General features: G+C 44.9%; 1 protein-coding gene across 1 annotated transcript in view; it reads left to right on the forward strand.

The window, feature by feature from the left end:
- The window catches only part of Cds1 (CDP-diacylglycerol synthase 1), a 61,084-nt gene that overhangs the window by 37,739 nt on the left and 10,645 nt on the right, over positions 1-12,700 (forward strand). The window contains exons 6-10 of the mRNA XM_021163852.2: positions 3,190-3,248; positions 5,185-5,267; positions 6,426-6,513; positions 9,089-9,157; positions 10,785-10,937. Coding sequence (XP_021019511.1) covers positions 3,190-3,248; positions 5,185-5,267; positions 6,426-6,513; positions 9,089-9,157; positions 10,785-10,937 — 452 coding nt within the window. The remainder of the gene's footprint in view (positions 1-3,189; positions 3,249-5,184; positions 5,268-6,425; positions 6,514-9,088; positions 9,158-10,784; positions 10,938-12,700) is intronic.

Consider the following 12,700-nt stretch of genomic DNA (forward strand, 5'->3'; position numbering starts at 1 on the left):
GTCTTCTGTCTCTTCAGCTGGAGCTGCTCATGCCTGCCTATCTCACTTTTTTTTTTTTTTTTAATCTTGCATCTGGAATATCGTAAATGCTTGCTAAGTTTTAAACTGTTAACACATTTCCCGAAATTCCCAGTTTCTCCTTCTCTTTTCCTGGCGTGCTCGACCACATCATTTGCTTCTGTTCTTTGCTGTAGAGTCATCTCTGTGTGTTGGGAACTGGCTCTTTCTGCCCCCTGAGGAGTGCTTAAGATGGGATATAGGATGCTCATCTCTGCGTCAGCACCAGCTCAACCAGGCAGCCACACTGAGAGCTGTTACATCATCAGAGCCGAGTGTGCCCGAGTGTGCCAGGGGGCCTGCTCTAGTTTTCTTTCTGCTGCTGTGAAAGAGCACTGATCCAAAGCAGCCCGAGGAGAAAAGAGCTTATTGGGTTTATATGTTGTGGTAGCCACAGCAGGAGCCATCACTGAGGGAAGCCACAGCAGGAACCTGGAAGCAAGGCATGAAGCCGAGACCAGGGAGGAACATGGCTCTCAGCTGCTTTCTCATACCCTCCAGGGCCACTTGAGTCCTCGGGGTGCCACTGCCCTCCCACACTGATCATCACTCAGGAAAACACCCCTGACATATCCGAAAGCCAGGGTGAAGAAGGCAGGTCCTCAGTGAATGGCCCTCTTCGAAGGTGACTCTACTTTGTGTCAAGCTGACAAAAACCCCACCAGCCTTTCCAGTGAATACTGTTACTTATAGTTGTATAACAAAGCCTATGATTTTAATAAAAAACATGGCAATGTAATATTCTTTGCTAGTTAAGGGGAAGGTATGACTGTAGATCCAGATGCATAAAGTATATTTTCTCCAGAGACATTAAGATATCAGATATACACACTCTTATGTTTTAAGCATCAAATATTCACAGTCATGTAGCTGTGAATGGTGATTTCATGCCAACTTTCAAAAAGAATGTTTTTCTTTGAAAATATCTAGCTTTAGATGAACTTGTTGTCTTAGTCACTGTTCTGTTGCTGTGACAGGCACCGTGGCCAAGACAACTCTTATTTAATTATGGGCTGGCTCGACGTTTCAGAGACCTAGGGGCTGGCTTGCAGTTTCAGAGACCTAGTCCATTATCAACACAGCCAGAGGCATGGTGGCCTGCATGGCACTGGAGCAGTGGCTGAGAACTTTATTCTGGTCCATAGGCTGAGAGGCGGGGTGGAGGGAGAGGGTGGTTTTGAAATGACAAAACCCATCTTCTGTGACACATTTCCTCCAATAAGGTCGCACTTTCTAATCCTTCTAATCCTTTCTAATCAGTGCCCCTCCCTGGTGAGGTGACTAAGCATTCAAATACAGGAGCCTGTGAGGGTGAATAGCCGTCCAATGTCCTCTCTCTCCCCTGCAGGCTTCCTCTTCACTTGCTGTACTGAGTGTTTACTTTTGTAAGGTCCCACTTGTCCCTTTCAGAGAGTATACTCCTTCACCTGGATCCTGTAGGTACTGCCGACCATGTACCTTCTAGGAATGTCAGCCAGTCAGTGTCCACACAGAGGCCTTTGATCCATTTCGAGTTGACTTAGTACAGTGTCATAGATGTGTCTCCAGTTTGATTCTTCTATATATAGACATCTGTGAATTTGAGGAGTTGACAGGGGAGGGGGAGGGGATGGGGGAGAAAATAATAAATATGCATTCATATAAAAAATCTCAATAAAGAAATAAGGAGAACATAAACCTAGTCATCACAGCAGAAAAACTTAAATGAGACTTTTATGTGCTTGGCAGTTGGAGCAGCACAGACTCCATGTCCTTAGCCCATCTCTTTCACCCACGCTCTCTCTGCCTCTGCTCCTAAGTGCTGTTTCAGCTTTAGGACATCTCTACCAAAGAGGGCTTTCTTACTGGCTTCGCAGTCCAGTGAGCAGTTTACTCTGCAGATGACAGATAGAATGTAGGGATGGTGGCCCTGCCCACTGATAGATAGGATATGGGGATGGTGGCCCCTGCCCACTGATAGATAGGACATGGGGTCAGTGGCCCCTGCCCACTGATAGGACGTGGGGACTTATTCTGCCCTTATTCTGCCATAATCCTTACTTGTGGATGATTAAAATCAGTCTTCAAAAACAGACAGAGGCAGCTGCTGCTTGGTCCTCTGCCCTGAGGAGAGATGCACCCTGGGTTACACTGAGTATAGAGATGTAAAAGCACTTTTATCTCATGTGCTGTAGGTCAGTTGGCAAAAACAGATTCAGTTCCTGTGTAAGATTCACTCTGATCCCATTGCAGAACTCACGCGGCCTGCCCAGTTAGACTCCGTTTGTGCATTTTCAGGATCCACCTCTGCCAGAAGCACATCTTGACAAGGTTACAGTGCTCTGAGCAAGCCTCGCACTGTGTTAGTGTGTGGTTAGGGACTTGCACTGAGTTGGGCAAGTGCAGTATGTCTTCCTTGTAATACGTGTCTGTGATACCGTCATAAACTCAAATACAGAGGAAGAAATCACTTGAGAGCATTATACTGCATTTATGCTACTGGTTTGGGATACTTACGGCTACTTTTTGTCTGAATGGTGCCATGTGAGTTCCTATGGAGCGGCATGACTTGAGGGCAGGAGTATTTGAAGATTTCTTTTCATTCTGTGGTCCTCAGTTCTCGTTTGTGAAGCGGAGATGATGGTGGGTAGCTACGTCAAGGAAGCTGGAAGGATGGAATTGATACATACCCACGCTTAGACGGGAGTAGGAACATACAGTGTTTAATGGACACTGGCTGACATAATAGTGGTAGACATTGAACATGTTCTGTGATACTCTCAATCAACTGACATCTTATGTGGTAGGATTTGCTAAACTGAAGATTGAAAATGGGGCCCTTCCTGTCTTCGGCAGACACTGCCACTGACCTACCAGCCTGTTCTTGACATAGTGAAAATTTAAGATTCATTTAATGAATGTAGGAGATAGCAATTTATTCCCCCCCCCCATGGAATATATCAGGCACTTAGAGATTTCAAAATTGTTCCTTTAAGAAACTCCTGAAACCAATAAAGGAGAGGAAGCGTTGGGTTGAGTGATGGCTAAGCTGTGCTTGGATGGTGATGCAGGAAACTAGTTATGGAGGAGGGGGATTCATGAAATCTCATACTTGATACAAACTCACAGTACATGTCTCTTGTTGTTGAGCAGGTTTCTGCATGTTTGTCCTGAGCCTGGTGAAGAAGCACTACCGACTGCAGTTCTATATGGTGTGTATCCGCAGCTTCCCGTAGCTGCAGTTCTATATGGTGTGTATCCGCAGCTTCCGTAGCTGCAGTTCTATATGGTGTGTATCCGCAGCTTCCCATAGCTGCTCTCCTCCTCTCCCTGTTCTTACGAGGAATTGGACACATTAGCTGGGTACTGCCTTGCCAGAGCCTGGAGAAGTTTTCATTTTTTTCCTGTGTTCATTAGATAAAAAATATTGGAGTTGAAAGGGTTTGGGGAATTAAAATTACATCAGTTCCTGAAGTGTTATTGAAACATTAAAAAAAGAATTCAAAGACAAAAAAATATATAAATGGTATGTTTGAATTCCCAGATTGTGGGAATGCATCTGAGACAGTCACTAGAGCCTAGGAAGTACCTGCTGCACAGTTTTGTGGCAGCTGACTTTGAACACCCACTGCCAACATCAGCATAGTGGCAGGCAGAACGTGACAGTTTGTGACAGTTATGGTCAGCCACAGATTCTCGCTGCCCTAAGACTCTTGTTTGGTGGAGAGAAGCAGTCTGTGCTTCCTAGGACCCGTTACTTTACACCATGCATTTCTTACTTTCCTAAAGTGGAGCTGTAAGTCTGAAGTCCAGTGCAGAACTGAGAGTTGCTAACTGGGCTCAGCAAGGCTTATTCAGATTGGGTCATCCTTCCCACGTGGCCTTTTCCTTAAGGAAGCATTCTTCTACAAATTATTCTTGTTAAGAAATTTGTAATATTTCCTAAATTTCTAATTTCAAGGGATCCTATAGTAAAATTCTTTATGAAACCTAAAAACAAATACGGCAGATTGGAAGTAATAAAGTCTTCTCTTAGGAACTGGTTCTAGAGCAACTGTGAACAGCAAATGCTATGGACACTGGAGGACCTTGTGTTTCTGTATGGCCACTTGCATCCTCTAGTGCTCTTGAAATCATTTTACTTAATTATAAGACTTAACACAACCAAATCCTATGTAGTGACTAATGACAATGAGAAACAGGTCTGTGCATTTGATCCATGTATCTGTGGGGCTTCTGAATTTGTGGGCACAGGACTTATGGGCCATAGAGGGCCAACTATAAAATGTTGCCTCTTGAAAAAATGTATTTTAAGTATAAAATACTTGATTCTTTTAAATGCATACCAGTAGAACAGAAGAAAACCAACATAAAATACCTTACTGAAATGAGAAATGAGTTTTGAAGAGTAAATAAAAATCTGAATTATTTGGAAAAATCACTTCATAATTGCCAATCAAATTTTTCAGATGAATGCATAGGATCATGACTGCTTTGAGCTCACACTCTGCCATAGTACTTGTGCTAAAAGTCACCGAAGTTGCTGTCTCTCAGGCTGAGGACTAAGGGAGGGGTGTCGGGGAGGGCTGGGGACGGACACGGCAGAGGGCTTTGAAACGTGGAAAGTGCATAATGTCATTGAACAGACGTGAGAAACATCCACTTTCAGCATGAAGGGATGGACCTTACAGGCAGCAAATCCAGAGTTTTCATCCTTCACAGTTAGAAATAAGTCTTTGCACAGAGAGGTTGTCATAGTAAACCCAGGGAAGACAGTTCCCTCAGGGGTTACCTGGAGCATCAGCCTCCAGCACCGCTCGCTCTCCACAGCATCTGTGGCTTCTCAGTTAGCTCCGTGGAGTGATCCACTCTGTGTTTTCAAAACATAATAGTATATCTCAGAGGCACTAGCGTTCCATATTTACCTATAAATTACGGTGGCTTGCTCAGTGATTCCGTGCTTTCAGGGTTCTAGCAGGCAGTCTGAGGGATATAATGCACTAACTGCACTCATTTTGCTTGTATGACCTTATCTTACAAATTCCCATCAGAAGTCGTGGCAGAAAATGTGTGTTTCAAAACTGTTCTTGCTCCTTGGCCGTCCGACAAGCTGCGTTGCTAACCCTTGTGTTGTTGGGCTATTAACAGTTCGCATGGACGCACGTCACTTTACTGATAACCGTCACTCAGTCACATCTTGTCATCCAAAATCTGTTTGAAGGCATGATATGGTAAGGGACTATGCTGTGTTATGCTGCGTTCTGTTTTTATGTCCTGCCTTTTAGACCCCTAACACCGGGCAGTAGCTTCCCAGTTTCCACTACAACGGGGCCACTTGGTACGTCCCAGTAAAATTACTGAATTTCACTTACTCTTTGACAACTGAGCACAAAACGCTTCATTAACGACTGGAATCATTTAGTTCTAAATAAAATGCAAAAAGTCTTTCTCAAAGCCCAGTTACATTTTCAGATGCTAACCAATCCCAATATTGCCTTTTTTTTTTTTTAAAGGATGGATGATATTTACACAGATTGTAAAAAACATGTGATGGTGGCTTTCAGAAAGCACGACTTTTCTCCAGGCTACTGCTGGGTGGGAACGAACGGGCTTCTAGCTGGTTGCTTGGGCAGAGCTGTGAGCTCCTCAGCCCTGGGCTTTGCAGGTTCAGAAAGCATTTTTATTAATTAAAAGTTATCCAACTTCATAATGAGATGTGAGCTGGAATGGGGAGAAGGCTTAAAGAGGTTCTGTGCACCTGCATATGAGCAATGAAAACCAGCCCCGCTTCCCCACCCACCCACCCATCCCCCCTAATGTCACCAACTAGAAACTTTTGTGGCTAAGTGGAATTTTGCCAGGATAGGTTGTGCCCTCTGAATGTGCATGTGTCTGTGTAAACATTTACATTCCAGTTTTCGGACAGATGTCATATAAAACCTTTCGATTGAGGGAGGAGTGTTTCTTATATAAATAGGTTCTGCAGAATTATCAGAGTTTGACAGAGTCATAGGCTAAGATAGAAAGAATTAAAATTCATAGTTTTCCTGGAGGAGAGTTTGCAATAAGAGCTTGGGATAAACTTACCACTTTATTCTCTGCCTGCACAAGTGGCTTGTTTTGCATTTCGCTATAGCAATTGGCTATTCAGTATGTTCCTTAGCTGCGATCTTTAGTGTCTTAGTTTAGTGATAGACTTTGTGCTATTCCCTGGCTAAATGAGCCAGCTCTTTTTGGTATTTTCTGTTTCTGTTACTGTGCTCTGCTCTGTCCACTGCTCTGTCCACTGTGTGATCTAAAGAGTTGCCATGCGGGTTCATTCTGAGCTATAAACCAGATAAGTGTCTGCTGTCTAACCGTGCGCACCTCTCTCTGCTAATGTTTTAAAGGTTCCTTGTTCCCATATCAAGCGTCATCTGCAATGACATCACAGCTTACCTTTTTGGATTTTTTTTTGGAAGAACTCCTCTAATTAAGGTAATGGGAAATGTCAGGAAGGAGCCCCTCCCGTAGTCTTAGAGCTGAGGCCCTGGGACAGTTCACCCCTTGGCACACTCGCACACCTGATTTGCACACAGCAGCTCGAGTAGGGCATGAGATACCTTCCCAGAGTTCCTCTGAGTTTGCTGTCATGTGTGCAGTTGGGCCCTCCATGGGAGCCGCGCTCCATTGCCCTCTGCTCCTTCAAGTCACCGCTCACCTCATCCTCCTGCTGCTTTCTCATCCCCAGCAGCCCTACCCACAGCCAGCCTTGGCTCTCTCTGCTGTCCCTTCCTTCATTAAACTTCCTGCCAGAGCAAGGCACACATCTGTGTGCACAGAGACAGCCAAGGTCATTTAAAAATAAGACTAGAGAGGCTAAAGCAAATAGCAACAGCTTAAGAGAGGGCGGGAGGCATCTGATCTGGACAGCCCCTTCCCCTTCGCCTTGGGCTTGGTTCTGTGTATGGACAGCGGAGGCAAGGACATGAATTAAATTATTCAGATTTTATTGGGGGGGCAGGAAAAAAACAAGTTCTTATGAAAAATCCAAGCTTTTCCTAGTACTGATTTAATCAATTCATTTTATTTATTTATATTTATTTAGAGATAGGGTTTCTCTGTGTAGCCCTGGCTGTCCTAGAACTCACTCTATAGACTAGGCTGGTCTTGAACATGTAGATCCACCTGCCTCTGATTCCCGAGTGCTGGGATAAAAGGTGCGCAACACTATCTCCTGGTTTGGGTTTTTAAAGAGCTCTCTCTATGTTGGGGCTTCTCTTAGGAGTCAGTTTCCATCCTGAGCAAAGTGTTCGATGGGAGTCTCACAAATGTGTTCCTCAGCTGAGAGGAAAGCAGTTATGGAGGAAGCAGGGGCCACTGTTGGATAATGGATTAGCCTCAGGCTGCAGAGCAATGTGAGGGAGTGCAGTGCCCCTGGGGAGTGGTGGGCGGCCTCCCCTCAGAGCACCGCAGCTCTCCTCTTGTGGGCAGTCACATAGAACCAGGCCAAGCTGCCCTGCGAGCTGCCTGCGGGGCTGCTGGTGTGCAAGGGGTGGATCTTGGACATGTTTCTGAAGCTACTACGCCAGAACAAGTGAGCATGCTCACAAGCTCTAGACCAGCAACGCCACCGCAAGGGAGACTGCGAGCCATGCAGGAGTCCCAGTGGCCGCTTTTCAATACCTTTCAAGTGATTTCACCAAGGAGGATTATTTATATGATAGGCCCCGGAGGGTGAGCACTTATCTGGTGACCTGCTGTGAGTCAGCTGGAAGCTTTCTTAGGTCAGCAGCAGATTCTTTAAGTCCACTTGACGCCACGAATACAGACACTGCATTATCCCAGGAGAAGGGGGGTCGGTACCTTCTCTGTGGCAGAATTGGTACCAGGTTTGTTAGGCTGCCAGCTCGTCTAACTTTGAGATGTCTCACCTTAAAGGTTAAGAACTCTACAAGGAGCTCGGGTAGCTTGGGCTGTGACCCATTCCTTCCCTGAGAGTTAGCTCTGTCCCTGCAGGCCCCCTGACACAGCCATTTTACTTCTTCCTTTCTATGGTAGCTCTGGGCATTTAGGACCACAGACTCAAGTCTCCTCTCCTTATACTACCAAGTTCCCGACTTACCTCCAGATTTTTCTCCCTGAGTGTCTTGTTGACTGGGAAATAAGAGCCAGACTGAAGCGTAGCCAGTGTCTATTCTTAGAAGCACAATATGTTCCTTTCTCTCTAAAGGTAGATCATGTAGATCATGGGGTGTGTGTGTGTGTGTGTGTGTGTGTGCTAATTTGGGGCTGTTGAATATTTCATTTTGGAAGGAAATCTCATATATATTGCATATTAGGACTGAGCTGAACATGCAAGCACCAGTTTGTAATCTTAGTACTTGAGAGGCTGAGGCAGGAGGGTTGCAAACTCTAGACCAGAATGGGCTACATTGTGGGACCCTGTCCCCCTAACCTACCTGCCCAAAACAAGATAACCTGGAGTGTCCCAGTGCCTGGGCCCTGTTGTGTTCCTTCTGTCCTTTGATCAGGAGCCGGGCAGCACTGATGACATGTACTCGGGATGACTTAACAACCTTACTCCATGAGGAGCATGCAGTCATGAGAAAAGGATTTCAGTACTGAATTTACAGCCCTCTGGAAGACAAAAAGGAGAAAGGGCTTAAGGCCATATAACAGAAATGAGTAGACATTCATAATCCATCACACACAGGACGGTCTGCTGTGTGTTAAGTGCCTCTCAAGACACTTGCTTAGGTAAATCACGACCCACACAGTGCACAAGTGCAGCTTTCAATTGTTGGATTAAGAGGAAAGGGAAGGCTTCCCAGCATTCGAGAGGCAGATGCAGACAGGTCTCTATGAATTCGACACCAGCCTAGAGTACAAAGTGGGTTCCAGCAAGACAGTCAGGGCTCTGTGTCAGACAAACCCTGCTCGAAAAACCAGGAGAGGGGTGTGTGTGGGGGGGGGGGAGGTACAGGGCATTGGGGGAACCTTGTAGAGGCCCCTGTGTTCCCATGTTTGCATGTGTACTAACACCCCTCCCCATCTTGTTCGGCCTCTGTAGCTGTCTCCTAAGAAGACCTGGGAAGGATTCATTGGCGGTTTCTTCTCCACAGTCATATTTGGATTCATTGTGAGTTTTAGTAGGATTTTAATTATATCTATAGTCTGAAAACCCATGTTAGAGTTTAGGCTTTTCTAAACCTACAAAATCATGAGTTGCTAGTAATAATTTTACTAGAACTTACTAAATAGGCACCCACTGTCAGTCATTTCTGTGTTTTGATTAGCATGGTCTTCTCTGATTCTCCCCCACCCCCCACCCCCATCTGATGCCTAAAGAACTTTCTTTGATGAGAGATGAGAGCCACATTTACCTGTGGGTATAAGGACAGGCTGATACCCCACTAATATATTAACAGTTCGACCCCCATACCTTAGACTCAGGGAACATTACTGAAGGGGGCGACGACAAGATTGTTAGAGCCAGAAGACCAGGGTGTCTGCTATAAGATCCTGTCAGAGTCTAGTCCAAGAAAAGTGATATAAGTTGATCTAAAGTTGATATAGTTGATATAAAATATCACATCCAAACACAGTGTAATCACAACAACATAAAGCTTTGGGACAATAAATACATGAATAACTGGAAACTCGGCATTGTCTTGTATGGGGAAACTACCCCTCTATTTAGTTTATAAACAATTCATTCTCAATGAAGATTCTAGTAAAATTGGGGGGGGGGGACAAGGTTTGAGGTAGAACATCAGTAATCATTGATTCACGCCGAAGATCCTAAGGTTTATGCATCAAAAGTAAGATACCAAGTTAAAGAATACGATAAGAGTTTGTTACTTAGAAGTAGGGTGCAGAGAGCGCCATCCCTGGAAGAAGTAAAGAGCTAGCCATTTAAACGTAGTATACAGCCAGGTACGAAACTGGCTTAGTTTGGAGGCAAGGCAGTTATCCGTTCCTAGCAGCATATCTGAATTTCTGCTGCTCTTGAGCAGAGCCATGGAGTGGGTGTCTGGAGGAGAACCCAAGATAACCTTTCGTTAAACAACTTAAATGTACAAGAAGATGTTTTTTATCTCCCGTTTCGATGGCTGAAGACAGCTAACTTTAAAAACTGTCCTGGGCTCCCTGGGCTAGTGAGGGACAGTGAGTGGCACCTCACCTGCACTGCTGTGCACCGTTTGCTTAGTGACTTTGTATCAGCTGATGAGATCAGTATGAGCCTGTGTGCCGCAAGCCCTCTGTATACCCCGAATCTTTATAATCCACTCCTTTACATACTGCGTCTTCCTAGCCTCGGTTAAGACTTACGATGTGAACTCTGAGAAGTAAGGTCTTGGGCTAATGAGATGGCTCTGCAGGTGAGGGCAGTTGCTTTGCACATCTTGGAGACTTTAATCCACAGAGTCCACATACAAGGTGAAGGAGAAAACTGCCTCTACCGGGCTGTGCTGGGACACGCACTCGTCGTGCACACACAGAGCAGTGAGAAGATGCACTGGAGGGGAAGACCTCCTATGATGCTCTTTTAAGACTGCATCAGCCCCTCCCCTTCTTAGGCTGAATGGAGATGTCATTCTCTAAAGGTCTGTGAAGGCCTTTCCCGGGTCCATCCTGACCTTCTAACTTTGTAAACCTGTAGCCATAAGCTAATGCAAGACATCCTGGCACCTGGCTCTGTCCTTTGTGACCTGTGGTTTCCTTTTACCTGGGCATTGTCTCATGGATCTTGCTTTGCTCTTCAGGCTGCCTATGTCTTGTCCAAGTACCAGTACTTTGTGTGCCCGGTGGAATACCGAAGCGATGTCAACTCCTTCGTGACAGAGTGTGAGCCCTCAGAACTGTTCCAGCTTCAGAATTACTCCCTCCCTCCGTTCCTACAGGCCGTGCTGAGCCGGGTAAGACAAATGTCCCGTTAACACGACTAGAACTGTCCTTCCCTATTGAGCTGCCTTTAAAAGTGAAATTCCGATTCTTTAAAAAAAAAGATAGAAGTGGATTGTATGTTTATCATCTTCTTAAACATCATCAAACGGGTAAGTTCCAGGGTATTGTATGTTTGTACACTAGGAATTTATTTGCATAATGATTGAAATACTGATAGCAATTTAGTTTGTGTTTTCAAGGTGTTGTAAAACATTTAAAAATAGCTGGGCGGTAGTGGCATATGCCTTTAATCCCAACACTTGGGAGGCAGAAGCAGGTGGATTTCTGAGTTCGAGGCCAGCCTGGTTTACAAAGTGAGTTCCAGGACAGCCAGGGTGAGACAGAGAAACCCTGTCTCAGGGAAAAAAACAAACAAACAAACAAACAAACAAACAAAAAACCATTTAAAAAATAAATTTAAAAATTTTTACAAATAAGTGATTTGAATAAGATTTCCATGTTTCTGATATGATTCGAATTAGTATAAATCTCAATTAAGACTCATCAGTTGAAAGAGCCCTGCATTTTTAGGGTTCATTACTAATATACAAATCTCCTAAAAAACGAGTTTTCCCACTGCCACCATTTAAAGCATCTTTGAGGTGTCATTCCTCAGAACGTTTGGCATGCTCTCTGATGGAACTCCTCTGTCTGTTGATGCATCGTTAAAGTGGGAAATGGAATGGGTTAGTTAGTTCTGTCGTGGGAAGAGGAGACCTCAGCTGAAGGGTTGCCTACATCAGATTGTCCCGTGAGCTTTTCTGTGGGACATTTTCTTCATTGCTGATTGGTGTAGGAGGGCTCACTGATGCGGATCCCAGACATCTCCCTCAGCATCCATGCACACTACGGTGTGCTGTAAGACTTGGGCTGGAGCCAGGCTTCAGTTTGGAGCGATGCTGTCTGTCGCTTTGAGAACAGATCTGAAACTGTGTGGGCCGAGCATCCTTCTTGGACCACAGTCCTCGATTGTGTGCAGCTTTCAGTTCATTCAGAGATGCTTGAGGGGTAGACGGGCGCTATAGTTCAACAGTGTGGTCGAGATGCTCTGTTTGGATGATTTCCCCATGTTGTCTGTGATCAGCCATGCTCAATTTGACAGGTTTTGCTTCCTGTGAGACAGCGTCTTACCATGCAGCCCAGGCTAGCCTTCAACCCAAGGTAGTCCCATGTCAGCCTCTAGAGAGCTGGGATAACAGGCTCACACCACCACCCCTTGATACTATTTTTTTTAGAGAATTAATTATATTATTTCATGTATATGAGTACACTATAGCTGTCTTCAGACACACCAGAAGAGGGCATCAGATTCCATTACAGATGGTTGTGAGCCACCACCCTGTGGTTGCTGGGAATTAAACTCAAGACCTCTGGAAGAGCAGTCAGTGCTCTTAACCACTGAGCCATCATCTCTCCAGCCCCCTGCCCCTTGATAGTATTTTAAGAAACTTATTTCTGCATGATTCCATAGCTTTCAACTTAGTTTTGGGGAGAAAGACAACTTTTTTTTATCTTTATTTTGAAACTGTGTAAAGCCCTGTATACTTAGCAACATGCAGTTTTTTTTTTTAATTTAAATATTTTTATTACATATTTTCCTCAATTACATTTCCAATGCTATCCCAAAAGTCTCCCATACCCTCCCACTCCCCTACCCACCCATTCCCACTTTTTGGCCCTGGCATTCCTCTGTACTGGAGCATATAAAGTTTGCATGTCCAATGGGCCTCTCTTT

Source organism: Mus caroli, chromosome 5 (assembly GCF_900094665.2).
Source record: "Mus caroli chromosome 5, CAROLI_EIJ_v1.1, whole genome shotgun sequence".
Lineage (NCBI taxonomy): Eukaryota > Metazoa > Chordata > Mammalia > Rodentia > Muridae > Mus > Mus caroli.